This window comes from Aulonocara sp. 'chitande type north' Nkhata Bay, linkage group LG23, assembly GCF_057382095.1.
Source record: "Aulonocara sp. 'chitande type north' Nkhata Bay isolate Kocher_YH1m ecotype deep benthic linkage group LG23, A_spYH_male_GT1.1, whole genome shotgun sequence".
Taxonomy (NCBI): domain Eukaryota; kingdom Metazoa; phylum Chordata; class Actinopteri; order Cichliformes; family Cichlidae; genus Aulonocara; species Aulonocara sp. 'chitande type north' Nkhata Bay.
The window spans coordinates 21,031,857-21,055,064 of record NC_141365.1 but is presented as its reverse complement, the minus strand read 5'-3'; the positions used below and the strand labels follow the sequence as shown (position 1 = coordinate 21,055,064).

General features: G+C 37.3%; 2 protein-coding genes and 1 long non-coding RNA gene across 11 annotated transcripts in view; 2 read left to right on the top strand and 1 right to left on the bottom strand.

Moving 5' to 3' along the window:
- Positions 1–1,641: 1,641 nt before the first annotated feature.
- dnajc27 (DnaJ (Hsp40) homolog, subfamily C, member 27) lies at positions 1,642–6,411 on the top strand. Its single transcript, XM_086283708.1, has 7 exons — positions 1,642–2,060; positions 2,895–2,977; positions 3,059–3,128; positions 3,543–3,707; positions 3,973–4,095; positions 4,176–4,336; positions 4,432–6,411. Exons 1-7 carry the CDS (start codon positions 1,974–1,976, stop codon positions 4,562–4,564), a joined length of 822 nt encoding a protein of 273 aa, XP_086139834.1. The 5' UTR covers positions 1,642–1,973; the 3' UTR covers positions 4,565–6,411.
- Positions 6,412–9,556: 3,145 nt separating this feature from the next.
- LOC147301647 (adenylate cyclase type 8) overlaps positions 9,557–23,208 on the top strand; it is a 21,615-nt gene continuing 7,963 nt past the window's right edge. The window contains exons 1-14 of one of the 5 annotated variants that reach the window (XM_086284064.1): positions 9,562–10,084; positions 16,361–16,667; positions 17,180–17,368; positions 17,633–17,872; positions 18,447–18,675; positions 18,750–18,899; positions 19,175–19,305; positions 19,969–20,080; positions 20,306–20,433; positions 20,506–20,664; positions 20,809–21,043; positions 21,139–21,327; positions 21,424–21,524; positions 22,218–22,419. In XM_086284064.1, coding sequence (XP_086140190.1) covers positions 16,423–16,667; positions 17,180–17,368; positions 17,633–17,872; positions 18,447–18,675; positions 18,750–18,899; positions 19,175–19,305; positions 19,969–20,080; positions 20,306–20,433; positions 20,506–20,664; positions 20,809–21,043; positions 21,139–21,327; positions 21,424–21,524; positions 22,218–22,419 — 2,310 coding nt within the window. In that variant the 5' untranslated portion in view covers positions 9,562–10,084; positions 16,361–16,422. Of the gene's footprint in view, positions 10,085–13,479; positions 13,920–16,352; positions 16,668–17,179; positions 17,369–17,632; positions 17,873–18,446; positions 18,676–18,749; positions 18,900–19,174; positions 19,306–19,968; positions 20,081–20,305; positions 20,665–20,808; positions 21,044–21,138; positions 21,328–21,423; positions 21,525–22,217; positions 22,420–23,208 lie in introns of those variants that run through there. The other 4 variants (XM_086284066.1, XM_086284061.1, XM_086284062.1 and 1 more) reach the window with 4 other exon arrangements.
- LOC147301646 (uncharacterized) overlaps positions 15,548–23,208 on the bottom strand; it is an 18,575-nt gene continuing 10,914 nt past the window's right edge. For 2 of the 5 annotated variants that reach the window (XR_015127290.1, XR_015127287.1), the window contains exons 3-9: positions 20,924–21,028; positions 20,791–20,853; positions 20,510–20,660; positions 18,442–19,353; positions 17,625–17,831; positions 17,150–17,351; positions 15,548–16,646 (exon numbers count right to left, since the gene is read on the bottom strand). This is a non-coding gene — a long non-coding RNA (uncharacterized LOC147301646). The remainder of the gene's footprint in view (positions 16,647–17,149; positions 17,352–17,624; positions 17,832–18,441; positions 19,354–20,509; positions 20,661–20,790; positions 20,854–20,923; positions 21,029–23,208) is intronic. The other 3 variants (XR_015127291.1, XR_015127288.1, XR_015127289.1) reach the window with 3 other exon arrangements.

Genomic DNA, 23,208 nt, shown 5'->3' with positions numbered 1-23,208 from the left:
AAGTTGGAAAGGACTACTACAAATAAACCTAATGCCTAACAATGTAAAATAAGAACAATAATAAAGATAAGATGAAGTAACAAGTTTTTTGTTTATTCCAAATGATCATCCAGATGTCTGTGACATGTGATGACAAACACCATAATGGAAGGCCTTGGTCATCACATGCTTAAACTCATATATTTTTGCATATGCTGAACAGGCAGTCAGACATGCTGTAACTGTGGGGTAGAAAACAGCATAAACACCATACGGCAGTCCTCGAGGGCATGGAAAAGTTGCATGACACTGGCCCTTGAGGACTGGAGTTTGAGACCCCTGTCATATGGAATATGACAGGTGTGGTTGAAATGCATGAAGACTCTGAAGCTTCTCTTCTCTTCTGGCAGGACAGGAATGTGGCCTTGTCCTGTGAGCCACTGTAAGGATGTACTTAGAGTAGAACTGGACTGTCACCGGCCTCAGGCTCTTCACCCTTTTCAAAGACAAAGCAGTCATTTAGATAAAATATTAGATATTGTTTACCTGTAAATGCACAAAGTAAATTTAGAAATGTAATTATTGTCAAGAGTGAACAAGCACTGATAGTGTAATCTACAGCTGTGGCCAAACGTTTAGAGAATGAGAAGTGTTGTTTGCTTATTTACAAAGTTTGCCGTTTCAGTGATAGTTGTAAATCACATTATATCACTTCAAACAGAGGTGATCCAGTAATGCTGCACTAATGAATTAGACTAACTATTCACTTTAGCTAAAGTTATTAAGTTAGCTAAAGAGTTGGGATGCTGTGTAAGACAAATAAAGCTAAAACACAAAGGTTTGGGCACCGTTTTGCATGTTTCCCTACTGTAGGGGTCTCTGCAAGCATACAGAGGGGGTACTCTGAGAGGGTCCAAGATGACAACTTTGGAATTCTACTAGAAACAGTCGATCATATTTGTTGTCAAAGCTGAATTCAGGGCAAACTACGCTAAATTAGCGTTTTTAGCTAACAGCTACAATAAGCATAAAAGTTACCGTACGGCTATCATTTGTTAACATGACGCTTGTTCTTATACATGTAATACATTTATTACCAACCTGAGAGTTCATCCGCTGGTCACTCGACATGACGAATGACTTCTAAAGTCTTAATTCAGCTCAAGACGCTGTAGATTCCCGTCAGTAACACTTTCGGTCCGCTAGTAAAACGTAGTTCTATTAATCTGCGCTTGAACCGGAACCGGATGTAAGTTCCAAAAAACTGAATTTTGGAACTGAAATTGAATGGTGAGAAGTGAAACTGAAATTATTCGAGAGCTGAATTTTTAAAGGATAAAATGCAGTTTCAAAGCAAATCAATTCATTTTCAAAATATAAAATTCAATTTCAATTTAGTGATGATCATTTTCAAACCCTAAATTCAATTTCAAATTAGACTAATTCAAATTCGGTTTTCAAAAGCATTTATTCAAGTTACAATTCAGATTCAATCTGAGCAATTCAAATTCGAATTTAACTTATTCAAATTCAGTTTCTGATGGCACAGATTTCTGCCCATATTTGTGTTTTTAAAATCATATACATAGCATTTTGTGTGCACATTTCTTGCTTTGGTAAGTATACGAAAAACCTCAAAGCTACAATTTTCCCTAAATGTAGTTTTATTTTGAAAACAAAGGGGGAAGTTGAGTAAGCAGCTAACTCCATGCTAGACCCAAACAGCTGATTAGCATAAAGGCTATGAGGCCAGCAGGGTCTCTGGTTGTCTGCTGCACGCAAACGTCAACATTAGAGCTGAAGTTAAACGATGCGATGAGATTAATGAATCTGGAAATAATCCCGTTTAAGGGCTGTGAGAGATACTAACCAGCGTGCTAACAACTAGTTAGCCCTGTTAGCTCCGCTCACAATAATAATATCAGCAGCGGCTGTATTCCGGCACAGTCCCGTCTCTTTAAACGCCAAAAAACTTTAGAATTTAAACAATCCAAATGGAAACAAACCCGCCGAAAAGACGAGACAACAAGAAGTCTCTTCGGGTGAAGGTGATTAGCCTCGGAAACGCCGAGGTCGGAAAGGTATGAGACCCCCTGTTTGTTTTAGCTCAAACCTAAAATAGAGTCTGGTTCATTTACTTGAGCTTGTTATAAACCACCTGTACTGTACTACTGTGAGTTTATGGCTTATAATGTCATATTTGAAACAATTGCATAAAGGTCGTGAAAGATTTTTTTCTGTAGTCTTTATTCTGTTTTGGATGTCAGTTTTGTTGTTTTTGCGCTCTGGTTTATTTTGTTCACTCTGTCGCCAGACTTCGTTTAAAACCGATTTTAATTACATCTCACCACACGATCTCACAGATTACAGCACCCAGGTAAAATTATTTTCAATATGGTTGCATTAGGCATAATTCGGCGCAGATTTTGGTCATAAAAAGAAAGAATTTATTGTTTTATTACCTTTAATATTTGGAGCATCATGGAGCAGACAGCAACAACTAGCAGGGCACACTTAAACAACGTTTGTTTTATTGTGCTGATACAGCACAATAAAACAAACGTTGTTTGATGTGTGATATTATTGATCAGGCTAGTTTAACCCTGAGAAATCTTTGTTTGGAATTAATGTAAATTTTGACATGAATGTGCTTTTAAAGGGCAGAAGGCTAAAAAAGTTCAAGTTATTAAGGCGTAACAGCTTATTTTTGAAGCCAAATTTTCCAAAATAGGCTCAGAATTGTAGACTGATGATTATTTGAAACACAATGTCTGCAAATGGGATTATCCAATTAAAACCTAACAAGACACAAATTATCTAAATAAAAACATTAAAAAATTAATAAATCTCAGTTTGATGGATGGTCTGGCGTGAAAGGCAGTGGAGCTCATCTTTAAATATTGTTTATTCTTCAGAGCTGTATCATCAAGCGTTACTGCGAGAAGAGGTTTGTTCCAAAGTATCTGGCAACCATTGGAATCGACTATGGCGTCACCAAGTGAGTTCACAGACTGCTTCCTGTCACTGTGTGTAGTGATGTTTTTTACTGAGCACTAACATGTGTTTTATCTGCCAACAGAGTTCAGGTTCGAGACAGAGAAATCAAGGTGAACATCTTTGATATGGCCGGCCACCCGTTCTTCTATGAAGTGAGTTAAAAACTAGCAATTTATGTTGTTCACATCAGAAGAAATGTATAAAACACATGTATGTTAGAGCGCCACCAAAGATGCTGTGAAAGAGAAATATGAGATAATTCAGATTTACAAGAAAAGAAAACTAGTGAGTAAAATTTACATAAAATTACATAAAATTGCATAAAAGTAAAATGTCTGGAAATTTTATGACAAAAATCCTATTAGATTAAAAAAAGACCAATATGCAACAAGAAGATTTCAAATTCTGACTTATTTTCTCTGAATTTCTTTAACATCAATGGCTGTGACAGACTGTCGTAAAACAAGATATTTTCAAAGGCCAAAAATAAGCCTTCTTGTAATGTTTGCACCCACACAGCAGGCGGCGCTCTGTGAACATGTTTCTTTCTCTATGGTGTTGGTCAGGTGCGTAACGAGTTCTACAAAGACAGCCAGGGCGTCCTGCTCGTGTATGATGTCGGCCTGAGGGAGAGCTTCGATGCCCTCGACAGCTGGCTCGGCGAGATGAAACAAGAAATGGGCTCTCAGGCCAACATGGACAGCATCGTGTTTGTCGTCTGCGCCAACAAGGTCAGACCGAGTGCAGCTTAAAGAGAGAGGAGCTGAAGCAGCTTGATTCAAACTGAGGATGTGCTGTGGAGATGTATTAAGGCCCTGAATGAGATAAAGAAGGATTATTTTGAACTGTGACTCATACTAAGCTGCTCCAGCACAGTCTGAGAACTAAAAAGTATCTGTTTTGTAAAACGTATTGTTTAAAGTGAGTAGGAAATCTTTTATTGAGGTTTATTAAACACACATGCAGCTGGAGGTAAATGTCTGCGTGTTCATACAGGTGGACCTGACAAAGCGGCGAGTGGTGGATGAGGGCGAGGGGCGCCTGTGGGCGGAGTCCAGAGGCTTTCATTACTTTGAGACATCAGCACAGAGCGGCGAGGGCATCAACGAGATGTTTCAGGTATTTCTCGCACACATGCGCAGCTTCCTGTACATGTTTTTTTATGGACCGTGTTTCAGTGAGTGCCGTGTTCTCCACAGGCGTTCTTCTCCTCCATCACTGACATGTGCGAGAACGGCGGAAAGCGCCCGGTGTCGGAGGTCAGCGTCGGCTTCACCAAAGAGCAGGCTGACACCATCCGACGTATCCGCAACAGCAAAGACTCGTGGGATATGTTGGGAGTCAAACCCGGGGCCACGCGGTGAGTCGCCAGCATACAGGCCATCTTTTCAATAAAGTTGTTTTGTTTTTTTGTCACATTGTGTCTAATGCAGTTTACTATCTTTTCATTTCTAGGGAGGAAGTGAACAAGGCGTACAGGAAGCTGGCAGTCCTGCTGCATCCAGATAAATGTGTTGCCCCCGGCAGTGAAGACGCGTTCAAGGCGGTGGTGAACGCCCGCACCTCACTGCTAAAGAACATTAAATAACACACACACACACACAACCACACACACACAGACACACACACACACACACACACAGAAACAACTGGACCTGCTGTCACTCAGACACAAACTGATGACGAACTTTATTTATTTATTTATTTCTGTATTTATTCAGCGTACGTGTCATGTGTGCCATTTTGCTTGCCACAGTGCGGTATGCCAACATAAACCAGTTTTAACTTATTATATGATATTTTAAACACTACACTGGAGAGAGTATGGAAGACGATGAGTGCCACACAAATGAAAAAGATACAAACTCTGTGAAAAACATTTCAAAATTAAATTATTTCAAATTTTTACTCTTTAAAGGTACTTGTCCTGTGTGTGTCCACTTAAAGCTGTCAAAAACAAATTAAAGGCATAATCACTTAAACTGCATGCTGAATATTTAAAAAAAAGAACTTTAAATTTCAATGTAGCAAAAACCTGCCAAATCCTCATCGTCAAAAACGAATCTGAAACCAAAATGGGTTAAACTTGTAGGCACGGTGGAGTTAAACTACCAGCTTTGCTTTCTTTGTGACTGGAAATAAACCCATCAAAATGTTCTTCTCTGTAATGTCGGGGTTAGTTTAATGTACTTCTCCTGGACAAATCAGAATACTTTATTAATCCCTTAGCTAAGGAGTTTCACATAGTTTCCTATATTCATGTCAATGTCAATTAGGTCACCCACACATGCTACCCCATTTAAATTAATTTGTTTCTGTAAGTGTTTATATGGAGCTCCTCACATTTGTTCCCTGAAAAAGCATATCTCTACTCTCACACTACTAATTTCCTCCATTAAAATCACTCACCCCAAGTAGCTGACTTGTTCCCTTAACTAGTTAATTTAACCTGTTTCTCGGTTGATTATTGGCCTAAAAGTTTAGTTTGTGTCCAAACTATTAATTTTATTTTTTTTGTACATTGTTTGTTTTATTGACTTACTCCATTATTTCTCTGATTTGTTCCCTCCTACTGTGGATAAAGTGAAAATGTTAATGCATGCCCTTAAATCACTTTTTTCTCCAAAGTGCCAACCTATTCTTTTAACTCATCGAATAGTTTGCTGAACATATTTTTAAGTCTTGTTTCTTTAAAATCAATGGAATCACTTGTGCATGTTTATATTTTCTTGGTTTGTTGCCTCAGTTCATTAATTTTTTTCCCTCAAACTGCCAAATATTGTATTGGTTCCCTAATGTTATTTGTTATTACATTTATCCCAAGTAAACTATTACCTAAAAAATATATTTAAAAAATGAATAACTGATTTATTTCTTTGGCAGTTGATAGAAATTACACATTTTGTTAAGATTCAAAATTCCTTATTGGTTTTCTTATTAAGTTATTTTCATTTGAACAAAAATGAACAAAAATATTTCTTGAAGAAAAACAAATTTAAAAAAAAGATTCAACATGGTCATCCCATCACCACATTTTAACGTGTGATTCGTCTTCCATGAGATGAGAGTCATAGTTGATGTTTACATGATGGTAATTAACACGATTGGTTGTTAAAAGAGAGACTTGTGCCCGTTTACTGACTTTGTATCACACAAAATGTCTTGTTAAAGCAGAAAAGTGTTTCATATTGTAAAGAACTCATAGGCAGCATGAATATGTTATCATAGTTTTATATTTTTACATATGTGCAACCAAACAATCCAGAAAGAGGTTCCACTTGTTGCTTTAATGTGATTTTTATGTTATGCTTTAAAGTTCAAGTCAATTGATCTTGATTAGAACATATTGCAAATGTGGCTTTTTATCAACATTTTACATCAGCCCTGTTAATACTCAGCTATATTAATATCTGTGGATGTGAATATATATATATATATATATATATATATATATATATATATAATATTTTCAAAATACTAAATTGTAAAGCAACTTTAATTCAGTTTTCCACAGAAGTGATAATATTGAAAGCCAAACCAGTGAATTGAGAAAAGTAAAAAGAGAGAGTAGTGAGAAAAGATAATATTAAATTATGTGAAAAATATTACAAAAGACTATTTTCAAACAAAAAATCTGTAATGATTTATGCGTTATATATTATGAAAATTTCTTAAAGGGATTTCAAATAATTTAAATCCCTTTAATAAAAAAAAAAAAAGATAAATCCCCCAAATTGAAATCTGTAATGAAAACAAAACATTTTGATGAAAACACTATAAAGTCAATTTAACTTACTTTAGAAAAAATATATTAATGCATAATATAAAAGTAAAGTAAGAGGTTAAAAAATAAAAATCACACTAAACTTGAAAGTGGAAGAGGAGTTTTAATGAGCGTTGGCCAATCAGTCATGTTATTTCAACCAGTTTTCTCTCTGTATTCTTTATTTTAATCACATGATTTATGTTACAAACACTCTGAGCTAACTCCTAATGTGACTGTGTGTTTGACGGATGTGTGATTTGGCACAGTTTGAACTCTGTACCTCATGGCTCAAACATAATGAATTCCTGTTGCCTGATGTTTAATTTATACATGTGCACTGAATCTATGTAGAGCCTACGACATAGATTTAACACAAAAGTACAAATTTCCCCTTAGTTTGTGCAGTCATCAGTCACATGATGACGTGCGAGCGCTGGAGTGAGTGTGTGTTACAGTTACAGACTAAATGTTGTTCTGCTAGATTGTTTTTAATTAATAAAAAAGTCACAAAAATGAATTCTGATGTCAGCCTGTTCTGATTTTTATCTTGAGGTGTTTTACCTGCTGCCAGGTCCTGGATTTCCTTTGATATCTCAAGATTTTAGGAAATCCTTAAATCATTCTGAAATATACCGTGAGTGTTTTATTTTTGTCATTTATATTAGTTTATATTTATAATTTACTATAATTTAGTATTTTATAATTAGTAATTAATAATAAACCTGGAATGATTCAGAAATTCAGATTGTGTCATGGAAATAATACAAAAAATAAATATAAAACTTTTTTCTTTTTAATTTTTTATATTTTAAACCTCTGAACACAACTTGTTATAATTGTTTGACTATTTCAGAATATTTTCAAATTGAAAGTATTTAACCTTTTTGGGGAAAATGAATTATTATTAGTTTATTTTATTGTTTTGTAACTTAGTCAGTTATTTGGGTTTTTTAATGTTCTGTAACTTTAGGTATGTTAAGGTTGAATCATCACTGAGTTTGTTTTTTACAAATAATTCTCCACAACTTTGTGTCTAATTTCTTGCAAAGGGTCAGTTAATCTGATTCTAATAGCTGTGGTCTACTTAATAAAGCTATAGTTTGTTTTTTTCAGTGAGAAAACTTTTTTCAGCCAAAGTCGACCTTCATGTGCTCATATAACCATTAAACTTTAAGAATTTAGTGAAACCGGACCAGCAGGATGCACCACCACAAACAAAGGACTGAATTTAATGCAGTTCTGACTTCTTGTTGTCTGTACTTCATCTTGTCTTCACTGAACCGAGTTTAATGAAGTGAGCTCAATGGCTTAGCGTGCTCTGTTGAGTTTCAAGTCAGTTTGCTGTGTCTATACCTGGCTAAATCACCACGGTAACATATGCACATAATCTGGTCAGGAGCAGGTTATGTTCAGAGTTTGGGTTTAATATCAGATAGAATTGCCCTTTGATTCTTCTATTTATTTTAAGTGCAAATATAATACGTAATATAATATTGCTTTGTGCAATATTATATTACGTATTATATTTTTTTCTATATTATCTATAATATGTAAGATGACCTGATGTGCAAAAAATTATTATTACTGTTCAAAATGGGTCAGCTGTTCAAGAGTCTGATGGCAGTGGGCAAGAAGGAGTTGTTGAGTCTCGATATTCTGGATTTCAAACTTCTGAACCTCCGCCCTGAAGGCAGAAGTGTGAACGGTCTGTGTTGGGGGTGTGTGGGGTCTTTGAGGATGGAGGCAGCTCTCCTCTGGACTCGATGATGGTAGCTGCTCTGCAGAGAGGGCAGCGGTGTCCTGGTGATCTTCTCCACAGTTGTTATCACTCTCTGCAGGCGTTTGCGGTCCATAGCAGTAGTGCTGCCGTACCATGCAGTGATGCAGCTGGTCAGTGTGCTCTCCACAGTGCAGCTGTAGAAGCTGCTGAGGATCTTGGCCGACATACCAAATTTCCTCAGCCTCCTCAGGAAATACAGCCGCTGCTGAGCCTTCTTGACCAGCTGTGTGGTGTTCAGTGACCAGGTGAGGTCCTCGGTGATGTAGACGCCCAGGCACCTGAAGCTGCTCACCCTCTCCACTTCAAGGCCCCGGATAGACAGCGGTTGGTGAGGTCTCCTCTTCTTCCTCATGTCCACTATCATCTTCTTTGTCTTGTCAGTGTTGAGGGTGTCCTCACACCATGACACCAGACCGGCCACCTCTCTCCTGTAAGCCGCCTCGTCTCCTCCAGTGATGCAACCGATCACTGCAGTGTCGTCCGCGAACTTCAAAATGATGTTATCTTTCTTGGAGGTGACACAGTCGTGAGTGTACAGGGTGTAGAGGATGGGACTAAGGATGCAACCCTGTGGGACGCCAGTGTTTGTAATAATGCTGGCTAAAGTTGTGTTGCCAATCCTGACGGACTGCGGCCTGCCAGTCAAAAAGTCCTGCAACCAGTCACATAGGGTTGGGTGCAGGCCGACTGTTGCCAGCTTGTGAGTGAGTTTGTGTGCAATGTGGCTGCTGTGTGGTTAATTGTACTAACAGACCATCAAACTTCCAACTATGGTGTTGATGGATAGGAAAACATCAACTTTGTCATTAATGTTTTGTCTTGTTCACTATTTAATTTGTCTGAACACCCTGAGGTGACCTTATGAAGTTTTCTCTTGAGTTTCAGTTGTTTCTATCCTGAACTGAACCGTGCTGACTCCATCTGACCTGGTTGGAGGTCTGCCAATCCCATCAGGCACCTGAACCTCCCCACACACAGTTAATCTGTCTGATTAATGAAGGGCCATTTGTCTTTGTTTCGGGGATTTCTTTTGGGATTAACATGCTCAGTCAGACATCTGCTGCTTCACATCAGCTCATTACTCAAATCCTCATCTCCTGACTTGGCCTCGCTCTGCTCTGTTTGTCGCTTCTGGTTCTTTTTATCCTCATTTTTCTGATTTTTGGGACATTGTTAAAGCTGCAGGAATGACAAGAAACAGCCATAGTGACCTTCACTACCTCACTGGGTTCATTTTGTTCCGCTGAGGTTAACTAATGACTCGTTGTCGTTGTAATTTTGCAGTTTTCCTCTCAGAGAAAGAGTACTGCTCTTATGAAGCATAAACTCAACATCAGAGAGAAACATGATGGAGATGTTCGACAAGAGACGACAAACACAAAGCATGTTTTAAAGAAGAAACTTTGAGGCTCAAGAGCAAAAGTGAAATGAAGACAAAATATACTGGACTGAAAAGGAAAAACTGTGAATTTGAAATGTGAGAGAAACCAAAGAAAGCAGGAAGAGTGTTTGAAGGATCAAACTGCGGTCAAACCTTTATCTGGACAGGATCAAAGCAACAAGTAGGTACAACACAAACACTCAAACTTCACACTTTCCACACAGTTTAATCGAGGTGAATTCATGTTGTATATGCTGCCAACTCCTGTTGATCACAGGGGGTCAGGGGTGACTGTTGGGCTTTTCTCCATGTTCTTTGTATTACTGTAGGGTGTTTACCGTACAATATAAAGAACCTTTAGGCATCTGGTGTTGTGATTTGGTGCTGTATAAATAAAACTGAACTGAAACTGAATTGAGTCTCATATCCAGTAATCCTCTGTTTGTTCGTGACCATAAAGCACTTAAGCAGTTTTTGCTTTCTGAAGGACACTCCTAGGTTAAACTCCTTAAACTGTTAAAAACCTTAAACTGCAGAGTTACATCAATTTCTATTCAAACAAAAATAAATGTATATAAATAATAAAATTAAATAATATTAATATTAATAGATTTTAGAGAAACAAAATACATTTTTAGCTATTTCCAACAGCTTAGGAGTTGCTTTTAAAAACCTCCAGTAAAAGGTCAAACAATGACAGAATAAGTTAAAACTATAATAGTTTCCTCTTGGCTCCTCACACATATGGTTCTTGTGATGAATGTATGTTTTCATCTTGATTTAGATTGATTGTAGATGTTAATATTTTTCTTTCATTTGTAGAGGAGTCTGGAACATCTCTGATAAATGATAAAAGCTTCCCTCACATCAACAGAATCTGCATTTGACACACACTATTTAGTATCGTGGATCTAACACAGAAAGCTAACCAACAAGCATTTATTTCAGTAAAACTTGTAATATTAGCTGATAAAGTGAAAATGGCAGCTAAGTTTCCAGATCAGCTGTAGAAGTTTGGATTAATTAGTTAACCTTATCAACTAAAGATGGGATTTAGCTATGTGACACTAACCCTAACATGCTAATATTAATGATGCTAATATTACACAGAAAAAAAGAGCTCAAAATCATGATCGATCCAGAAAACCATGTAAATTGACTGGTATGAACTATCCGGTCGTTAAGTGATGTAGTGACGAATCCTACTTATGGGCCTAAAGTAGTCTGCGTTTAATATGGCTTTTGTGTTGTTAACATGTTTAATGTTTTGTATTTTCTTCTATTTAATCTCAAAAAGCTCCTAAATCATTTATTTAAGCCTAGTTTTTAAAACCTTAGGATGTAACTACAGCCCAGCCCATGCAGCAGTATATGAATGACTAACCTCGTATTGTGGATGGATTATCTCAGTTGTTCTCCTGGCTGAAGTTTGGTCCTTTTACAACATCCTGCCATGCGATTACATTTGTTCCAGACCACCGAGAACACTCACGTTAACTTTTATCGAGTGGAAAAAAAGTTAGCTTGTTTATATTATGCTAACATAGCTGTGTCGCTAGCGATCACGTAGCACATCATTATATACCAGCTAGCCCAACTTCAGTAACCCTACAAACGTCACTGCTGTTTAGTTTTCTGTCTTCATTTATGTTGGAAGTGATAACAGAGCTGTACGTTTGAATTTGTTTCCAAAACCCCGCAGTCAGGACATGCTATATTGTATTTAGATAGAAGCTAGCGAGCTAACTTCCTGCTAACTTCTAACTCCGTTAAATGTCATAAATTCCGTTTTCATGGATGTGTGGATGTTAAACTCAATTGTTACTCCTGGTAGAGCAGAACGCTGATCATTTTATTAAAGATGAAAGACTTTAGACAGTTTTTCAACTCTCAGTAATGCCATAGTGATCGTTTGATATATGGACCTGCAGCGGAGTTTAGGCCCAGACACGGCTAGTGACGTCAGACTTAACGACCGGATAGTTATCAAAAGATGGTCAAAGTTGTGTTTGTTATGGACCAGTTTAAAACTGAATTTATACTGGCTAATGTTGGCTTACCTATGCAGACAAGTTGCTTAGTACATGGCATAGTAGCTATCTGACATATTTATGAGGAGAATAAGAAAAGAGAGCAATCAAATGCAATTTGAACTGAGTAAAGGTTATTTTAAAGCTCATAATTTTCCTTTTTTTCTTTTTTTATCCCATGTTCAGACATCCTGCATCTAAAGCCCAAATTTAAAGCTTCACTTGCTGAAATTTATCTTACTGTAAATATTGTTGTTTTATTAAGTGTCTGATAGCCAGTCCAGGTGAACGGATTTTAGAGTGCTGACAAGTAATTTTTCTTCCATTTACCAACCCAGACATCTGATAATAGAGATTTAATGTCCTGTCAACAGTCAGGTTAGTGTGTTGCTACCTGATTGGATTAACCCTGAAACCTAGACCTGATCTGGGCCAAGACTGCGTTCAGCCAACTGTGCCACTGAAAGGCGTCTTAGATTTTTGGCAGAGAGACCTGAAACCATTTATAGTCAGCAGCCACTTTATTAGATACACCTGAGAGGTTGAATGCAGTCCAGTACAACAACTTGGCAATGATTTATTTTATTTTTTCAATATTTCTGTTAATCATTACATTTTACATATCTATATGACATTTACAGTGTGGAGTATAAAATATTAGGAACTCATTTAAATGCAATCCAGAGCAGCCACTTCAGTAATACACAAGATATCTCCCTTTTGACAGTCAAAAGAAAAATTAAAAATGTAAGTTGAATATTGAAAATCAAATAGCCTGGAGGTTTTTATCTTAGTTATTCTCCAAATATTTTTATTTATTGATTGATTTTGTTTCTTTTCTGTGCACGTGTTTCACATTTAAAGTGAGAAGTTTGTGAAAAAAAAAACAAGTTTATGACCTTTGTGTAACTGCAAAAAATTTAATAAAACCAATAAAATATAATAAATGATGCTCAACCAAATGGTAGAACACATTTTCAGGCTTTCACTGAAATTAACCTACCTTATTGAGTCTTTTCTAACAATTGGTTTACATCTGTAATGCCCAAAAAATCCACCAGAAGGCACTGTGAATGTAAACGGTTGGCTCTTCTTATCCCTCTACCAACCAGGTAGTCAGAAACAAAAAAACATCAAACATATTTTGAGTGTTTTTGATGAAACTAAGGCAGGAAGATATAATTTTTTGATTTATAATAGTGTTAGAGGAATTACTAAACAGATGTATGTCACTTGACAGCATTAAAAAAGTGAAATTAAATGCTTAATAATGTTTTTTAAAAAGTGGTCAACCAAACGGTTGATTTGTCCCTTTATGGTGCTAATGCTAACATAACCTAAATGTTATTAAAATTGATTATTTGCCAAATTATTTGGCAAATAATTATTTGGCAAATTGATTATTTGCCATAAACTCAGACCACTAGACCCATTTTGTTTATCCATTGCTGTTGATAAATCACATTAACAGTGTTGGGGAGTAACGGAATACATGTACCACCGTTACGTATTTAAAATACAAAATATGAGTAACTGTATTCCGCTACAGTTACCGTTTAAAAAGGTGGTATTCAGAATACAGTTACTTTTTCCTGTTTCATATTGTCGTGGGTCAGGACTGTTTGGGTTTTGCTATGTTCTGTTATTCCAGGTGGCAGCGTTGTGGTTGCCATGGTTACAGGGTGACGCGGGCTCTCTCTGCCTGTTTCCTGGGTGAGAGAGCACCTTTTTGTTGTTGTTGTTGTGCTAAGCTAATAGGCAGAATGCTACAGTCATAGCCCTAAAGAATGTAGCTTCATGGGCAGTGTAGTCCGTGCTGCAGGGAGAATGGACTGCCATACACATTATGTGTCTGTGAGCGCGAGGAGGAAGAAGAAAAAAGAGAGTGGAAAAGTACTAGTTGTCATTGAGCAGAAACGGGAGCTGGAAGCATGTAAATATAATAATAACCACTGCAGCCAAGAAGAGTGCCTGACGAGCCCAGTTGTAAGTAAGCTATTAAGACTCGACTGTGTTCGTGTTTTCTTCCGAAACAATAAGTTCTGTTGGAGCAGCCTTTCAACGCCTCTCTGTCTCAAACTTGACCCAGACAACAAAGTAAAGCTATTTTTCGGCTACTAGCCTGACAGGAAACGATGTATTAGCCAGAGGTCCATTTACTATGGTTCGGAGCCACGGACCTTCAGTAATAGTAATAAATCACACAGCAATAGTACATTCATGTAGTTGTAAAAAGCATGATAATATATTAAGTAATCCAAAGTATTCAGAATACGTTACTCTCATTGAGTAACGTAACGGAATACGTTACAAAATACATTTTGGGGCATGTATTCTGTAATCTGTAGTGGAATACATTTTAAAAGTAACCTTCCCAACACTGCACATTAAGTGTTAGCACAGCAAGAATATGCTGAAATAATTTCCTCAGTAAGTCATTTTTGTAACTTTCTGAGTTAATATTAGTAAATATTGTAAAAATCAAGAATAACATGTGGAAATCACAAATATCACAACCGATTACCTTTTAACCAAATTACAGTAGCTGGTAAATTAATATTACTAAATTGTCAAAATTATAATTTCATGTTGAACAAGTACTATATGGACGCTAAACAATTATATGGCTAAAAATCATACGTCCTGTGGCATGATACTCATGATACCATCCACCTTCAACCACAGTGTGTTTGAGGTCATGGTTTCATATGAAGCCACAAGGTCTGATGAAGGTCTGATTGCAATGAAATGGTTTGACAAGAAATGTGTCAACCAATGCCTGTGGGTTCATGCCTCTTTCATTGGTCAAACGGTGGAGCAAAGAGTCCAATGCAAAGATCACCATTCCATGCCCATCACTCATCCCTGTATATAATTAGCATATGGGAGGAATTAAACTTTCTGATATGCTATTACACCTGTATAAGACAAGTTATAAGTTACAAGTTAAGGAGATGGCATATTCCACTGTTCGGATACATCTTTGACTTGAATACCTGGTCTACAAGAGGGACTGTGCCCTACTGGACCAGAAACCAATGGCTCTCAAAAGGTTTCCACCTGGCTGTGTCTGAACCAAGTTAACAAGCCAGCATCTAGATTTGGACAACCATGATTCAGTTCTCCAAGACCACAGAGTAAATGCTACACCCTAAGACCCCAACGACCAAAACTACAAGCAGATGTGATTGATTTGCACTGTCTTTAGTTTTTTGTTTTTTTTTTAAACAAAAATGATTTTGCACAGTAGCATTCAATCAGAAGTGGCCCGAATGTGAGTATTTTGTGCTGTTGCACATTTTTCACATTTGCAGATTTAAAAAAATATGTACTTTGTTGTTTGATATAATAGTTTCCTTTGATGGAATGAAAACCAGCAATGTTCACTGGCATGCTACTAGAAATAAATTGTATCCAATGCCCTGGATAGTTTTTGTTATTAATTTAATTATAATTTGGCCCTTTATTTGATTTTTTCAACTGTATTATCTACTGTACTTGTATTTGCATGACATTTCATACTTTTACCATGAAGTGACATCTCAACTGTTTGGTAGAGATCAATATTTTAAAAACTACAGGGTCTATTGAAAAAAAATTATTGATTGTGGTTATTACTCACCCAAGTCAATAAGAAATGCAAACAAAAAAAATTTCCATTGCTTTTTTCTTGCTGTGGATCTCAAAGGGTCAAAAGACTGATAAGTGTAAAAACTGAAAAGCTATGAAGTGGCTAGCTTGTCCAAACTGCATCCCTCCTTTTATCCCATGTTTGGGTTCAACTCCACCACACTGTAAAATTTAGTAAGTTGTCATTACAAAAAACAAAACAAAAACAAAACTGGTCTTAGAGGAAATGCAAATATGTTACATTATAATTTGGAGGGTATTTGCACTCATATATCAAATAAACACCTTATTCAGTGATTGCAACTAAAACCTGAGTGGACTTCATCACTTGGACAAACTTCATATCATCACCATCAACACCAGCTTCTATAAAAAAAAAAAAGTTATTTACTAGAAATTAAAATTGTCCCATGCACCGCACAAGTACAGGAAATCTGATTTTATTAACATTTTAAGCACAAGCCTGAACAAAATTAGTCAAAGTGACTTTTACACTGGAAATCTGTTACACACCCACAAAAGCCAAATCTGCACACACCCAAACTGAATGAAGGATCACAATTACTTAGTGAAGCACATTTACACAACTATACTCTTCAGTGTGCATTATTCAATGCAGTTAACAAACTTAAAAAAATATATATACATAACGTTAAATGCACTGATGTAATTTAAGGTTGTTGTATTTACTGAGTAACACTCCTTAGGCAATTATTTTGTGTAAAATGGATTTTAATGACAAATCATCATTACTGGTGCCACTTTTTTTCTAAGTGCTTCTTCTGGTTTGTTTTCAGCCCTGTGTACGGGAGCCTGGATGTTTCCTCAACACTGAAAGACAGAACAGTAATCTGTAACCATGGGTGAAGATTGCAGCGAGCTGTTAAATGGTGACTGTGAGGCGGCGCGGCAGACTAGCGACATCACCTTTAGCACTGGGATAAGCCCCACCTCCAACCTGCGCAGGAAGCAGCTGCTGTGGCAGAACGCCGTCAGGAACATCATTGACCAGCACAACCTGTACACACTGAGGCTCGCTGGGGGTTTGGAGCGAGGCAAGCACCATATCAAAGTCACCGATGCCTACATCGCGGACATCAACAGGTAGAAAGAAACTGATTTCTGAGTTAACTGAACCTTAACTATAATAAACGTTGGTATTAAGGTTAACTTCATCCTGCTGAAATTGCAAATGATCTCAATTAAAACGTTGAAATAACATTCCTGATTACTTTTTTCTTGATCGTTAATTAACTATAAACATATTAGTTAACTCCTAAAATGTGAATTTTTCCTGATTAATGTACAAATTAATGTAATCTTAAAGTTATTTAAAGTGTTATTTTACATTCCTTCCAGAATAATTTATGTGTTTATTAAAAATACATTGATTCATAGTAATTTCATGATTGAATTGATTGAATAACCTTAATAAATGTATGAACTGTCGGCATCTTAATTATTAATACAAGTTATCCTTATCCAAAACAGTTTACAAGTTACTGAATTAAGAACATTTAACAAAAAAAACCGTTTTTCACATAATATTTTTTGTCTATTCTCTTAAATCAAACTTGAAGTATTACACAAGTTCTTCGGTCTGTGTTGTCTTGCAGGCAGATCCGCAATAAAGCGTCTCGTGGAGTATTTTGGCAGAAGCGCCGTTCGTCAGCAGCTCGCATTCACCCAACAGTCACCACAGCAACACAGAGCAAACATGACCCACTCAGTGATGCTGACTTCTTTGTGTCGTCTGGGTGGACAGTGCGAGGCGTCTTCATCCCCACACTGCAGCACAAATTCAAGTAAAGACATTCAAATGGACATTTTAACTAAAAACCATACAATTATTAGCTGTATAATAACAATTATGATACAGTCATAAAATTAATGATCTTTGTTTAAATATGCTTTGTAGCATAAACCTTGATAGTATTTAGAATTTTTTACATATTTAATCATAAATCTTTACTTGCCTATTTTATTTATTCAGGTGTCTTATTGACTATATTGTTGCTTATTGTCAATGGTATAAAAATAAGTAATGCTGATGCTTATAACCTCTTCAGGTCTGCAGACTTGGAGCAGCTCTACCAGCAGTTCTCCTCGGCTCAGAGAAGAACCTCACTGGTCGTCACTGTTGTCGTTGACATCCTGACCCGCCTTCTTGTCTCATTGCTGACATGGCCGCTGGGCTGGTGGGGCATGGCCTGTGATTGGCTTACCGGTCTGTCTGTAGTCTTGTGGATAGGAATCTGCCTGGTGGTTCTGACCAGAAAGGAAGTCTTGTCATCACCTCAGTGGCTTAGGTACACTGGGATGTAGCAGACCTGCTTGCTATGTGGGAGGGCTCCTTATAAGGATCTCTGTGCCAACTTAGCGACATCCTACATGAACTAAGTTACTATGTCTTTTAATGTAATCTGTCGCTAATATTATAGTACCTTGATGTGCGAAACAATATGGATTTATTTGTTTATTTATTTGGCTGTTATTAGGAAAGAAGCACTGCACTGCAGAGGGCATGTTTAGTTTTCTTTAAGATAAATATCAAGTTATATGCAGATGACATTTCATCCTACCAGCAGAATCTAAACAGTAGCTCAAATTTTAAACCACAGATAAGTCAATGTGACTGCTTGACTGCATTTACCAACACAGAAGTGATTTTCTAAAACAAATTCCTGACATTGAAAGCTGTAAGATGTCATAAATTCTTTTGGAAGAACGTTTGTTATTCTCTCCAGAAAAGGAAAGAAGAACTACGACTTCAGAAGCTGAAGGAACCTCTAAAATTCTTCAGTTTTCCAGAGTCTTATTCTGAAAATGTTTCACTTAAAAATTTGAAGACAGTGACCTGTTCTTCCTTTAAATCTACCTCAGGTATCTGTCAGTGGTCAGCTGGCTGTCTCAGACCTTCCAAGTGCTGGTTGGTGTTTTCAGTTGGGCGGAGAGCGATCACTCTTGGTATGTCTTCTTCACGCTTTTCTCCACTTACACCCTCCTGCCCCTCCCCCTCCTCTGGTCCATCATTGCGGGGGGAACCACCTCCACTCTGCACCTCCTGGTGGATTTCTGCTGTCACTATAATGACCACAGCTTCATCAGAAAGGTAACAAAATTGCTACATTTTATTGGCTGCTTTCTGTCACTGTGCAGTTAAACTGTCTGGTTGTACACGTGCAGGTGTTGTCCAAGGCTCTGCTGTATCTGGCTATGAACACTGCGGGTCTGTTCATTCACTACCTGTCTGATTGGACTCAGAGACAGTCTTTCCTGGAGACCAGGCGCTGTATCGAAGGACGAGTCAGACTAGAGAGGGAGAACAACAGACAAGTGAGGATGATATTTAAGGGTTCCCTAATCTTTTGTGTCCCTATTGAAGTGGAAGAAGTATTAGGATCATTTGTAAATGTGGTCAACCTATTCATCTATTTATTAATGATCTCAGTTATCAGCATAAAGTCAAATCATCATTTTTCTGACCAAACGTAACAAGATGTTTAACTAAGAAACAGCTAGGTAGCAAGTCATGTGAAACAAAGTATTTGGGATATGTCTGGACCTCATATATCCTAAAGCTAATGATGTGTGCGTCTTTGTGCTGTCAGGAACGCCTGGTGATGTCAATCCTACCTCAATTTCTGGTGCTTGAGATGATTGGTGACATGGCCGTCATGGAAGATTATCTGCTGCCTCAGCAGTTGCACAAGATCTACATTCACCATTACAAGGATGTCAGGTAATACAACCCACTTCTTTATGATGACGAGCCAGCTGGACACACATGCTATAAATGTAGTTTTAAAAGAATGAAGAACTTTGAGGAGCTTCAACAGACTAACAACTCTACTATAGTTATTGTATCGACTGAAATGATTTGTTATGGCAGTCAAATGAGCAGTTAACCTTTAACCACAGAGTTTTTTATCAAAAACCTCTAACTTTAGGCTCTAGTTTAGCTTACTAATTGTGGAGCCAACCACATACCACACAGCTATAACGTAGTCCAACTCATGGACCTTTGCTGAGTTTCTTCCTCCATTGTCCCATCTTTCTATCTACTTTAAAAAAAAAAAAAAAGCCCCCAAAATTGATTAACGCTTGAACATCCAGCAGGTGTGATTTTTTGTTCTGCAACAACACCAGTAATAATGCAAAGGCATAATTTCTTAAAGAAGTTTTTAGCTTTCATCTAATGTAAAATAAGACTGAACAGGTATTGTTAGTGGTTTTATAAATTATTTCGATGATTTCATTACAGATTGTAAAGTTAAAAATGTAGAGGATGAATAAAGAATATGTAAAGGTCATTTAGCCAAAAATGTATTGCAGTAGTGGTTTTACATTGGTTTCAGTGGGATTAAAATGATATTCTCATGATGAGAATTTTGCCTCTCCACAGCATCCTGTTTGCAGACATCATCGGCTTCACATCGCTGTCATTGATTCTTTCGGCTCAGGATCTCGTTAAAACCCTCAATGAACTCTTTGGTCGCTTCGACAGGCTGGCTGAGGTCAGATCACCTTGTCAACTGCATCAGCTCCTGTTTTATGTGTTTGTACCAGTTAAAGGATTGGTGTATTTGTTATTCTACTAGGGGTTCTTTTGTTAAGTTTTGTATAAAGTTTTTTCATTTGAATTTAATCTTTATTTGGCTTTTGCCATTTATTTATTTATTTAGTGTTTTTTAAATGTACAAGGCCACAGTTTTTCTTTTTTCCCCTGTGTTTGAGTACAGGACCACCAGTGTTTGCGCATTAAGATTCTGGGTGATTGTTATTACTGCGTATCAGGAGTCCCAGAGCCTCAGAGAGGACATGCCCGCTGCTGTGTGGAGATGGGCCTCAGTATGATCAACACTATACGGTACCAATCATCTGTGGCTAACACAGCCCTACAGCTGTTTCCACAAAACTTCACAGGTGTATTTCATTTTAGTTACGTTCGTCAGGAGCTCCAACAGGAGGTGGACATGCGAATAGGCGTCCACTCTGGCTCCGTTCTTTGTGGTGTTTTGGGTCTTCAGAAGTGGCAGTTTGACATCTGGAGCTGGGACGTGGACGTCGCCAACAGTTTGGAGGCTGCAGGAGTGCCTGGGTAAGACAAATTAATACATAATATATCCTTATTACTTAATTGCCAAACTGCAGTTTGCTATAGGTGTCATCCCATAAAGTTAATCTTAATGATTAAAATACAGAAGATTTTTGTGATGTGTTGTACATTTTCATCTCCTTTCAGTCAGGTTCACATCTCCAAGGCCACTCTGGACTGTCTGGGTGGGATCTATGAGACAGAGGCGGGACATGGCCAGGATCGTAGCGAGTTTCTACGGAAACACAACATCGACACATACCTGGTCCGTCCGGCATCGAAGGAAGATGTGGAGCCGCCTAAAGCAAGGCGCCCCAGTTATGACGAGATAACAATGTGGAGTGCTGAGCTGCCATTTGGAGACATCCTAGGAAAGAATTTTGTGAGTGCAGAAGACAGATTCAAAGTCCATTAGTACTTTTCTGATTGAATTTCAATAACCTTTGACCTTTTGTTGTATTCTTTGTTGGTTCACAGATCCTTGCTACTTTTACCAATGGTTCACTGACCCAGCTGCCCAATAATATAGCAGCTCAGCGCTCAGGAACACGGGAGGTGAACAAGAGGATTCGCCAGGCCATGGAGGTGCGCAGCAGTGAGCGAATGAGGAAGGAGCACATCACGACCTTTACTCAGGTGTTTAAGGACTCCCATGTGGAGGGAAAGGTAACACGAGAATCTTTTTTCTTAGTAGGTTTTTTTTGGGGGGGGGGTGAAACTGGCACCTTGAAAACAGTCATTAATAAAATGTTTGTCTCTCAGTATTCTCAGATGAGAGACGAACTCTTCAAATCTAACATGGTTTGCTCCTTCATTCTGCTGCTGCTTTTAATGACAGTCCAGGTGCTAATCCCAGCCCCAAGGTATAGATTTTCCTTTTGTTAAATGATGTAAATAATTGTAAATGATGTTTGTCCAATTATCCAACAATTGGAAAAACATAAGCTTAACATGTTGTAAAAAACAAAACAAAACCATAGAATTTGTATTTAATCTTCAGATAAAACTGAAGACACTGCTATTGGTCCTGATCATATTTCAACTAGTGTTACTTTCTACTGTAACACGTTCAAAGTCACTGAAATCACCTTTTTCCATTCTGACCTTTATCTTGACCGTGTCTACATGCCAAATACATTAAATTGCTGCCATGAGATTAGATATTTGTGTTAATGAGCAGCTGTAATTAAATATATATTGAAAATATAAGACTTTGTGATCTTTTCAGCACCAAAATGTAACAGTACAAAAACAAGCTTCTGCAAATGCTTTTTTGTTTTTTATGTTAATAGATATTATTTTAACAGCCCTCACATCTAAAAGAGAAAATCATCTGCATAGGATCAGGTACCAATTGTTTCTCTGCACTTTTTGGCTCGATATAATAATTTATCTGGTCATGCTTAGAGATAAATGAAGCTAAAGATGAAACAAATTTGTTTTCCCCTTAAAAATATTATAAATGTTATACAAGGAGAGGAAACATCTTGTTCATGCTGACCGGAACTTCTATAACAGCTGACATGTGTGTGTTTAGTAACTTTTTGTTCCCACAGATTGTGTCCAATGGTCGTTCAGTTTGTGGTCAGTGGCGGCATTTACTTCCTGCTCTTGCTGCTGACTCTGGGGGAGGAATTTAAGCATTGTCCTGCTCCCCTCCAGTCAATCTGCTGTTGGGTGCATGAAAACAAGAGTGCCCGCATGCTGCTCACACTCACTGCCATCACTGTCAACTTTGGAATCGCCTCTGCAGACATTGTAAGTCTGATATTGTTTTTATCAAATCAACAACTAAGATATGTTATAGGTCATAAATACCGAACGATCATAAGAAAAGATTTGAAAACCAAACAAGCTAACATATTAAAATCGATTAAAAAAACATCATTGTCCGCCTCAGCATCACTTCTGTAACAGTTGCTGATGTGAATGCTGAGAAATGCAAAGAATGAAGCAATTTGGGGGAAAATGAATTCTCCAAAAATATTGTTTTACATTTTAAGCAGCAATGTTGACACAACACAGTGTGAGGATTACTGTTTGATGATGAGTCTCCATCAGTATAAAAGAGTATCAAGAGTATTGATTGTAATCACCTTGAATTTCTAAAGTTTTGCAAAAATGTGTTCTCTGTAAACGAAGTGTGAAATTACATCACTTTGACAGCATTGTCGTTTCAACAACTAAAAATGTGTATTTACACATTCTTTAGTTGCACCGGAACAGTGTTAACAGCAACATAAGATAAAATTAAAAATTTTCTTACAACAATGGGAATGTTTGTTTGAAGCATTTCAAGAAGTCCCTCCATTTTTGCATTGCTAGTGTTTTCGTTTAGTTTCTTGGTATTTTGTGCCAAAAAGTAATGACTCACCTGCAATAACGTGCACATCTTATTGTCTATTATGATTTCCCATATACTGACAACCAATCTTTTATGTTAAACATTTTTAAAAACCTCAGTGGGAATAATAGCTTCTTCCAGCAACTTACTGAAAGGCTTTAGTACAAAGAATTTAGTACAAAATAACTTGTTAGAAAGCTTCT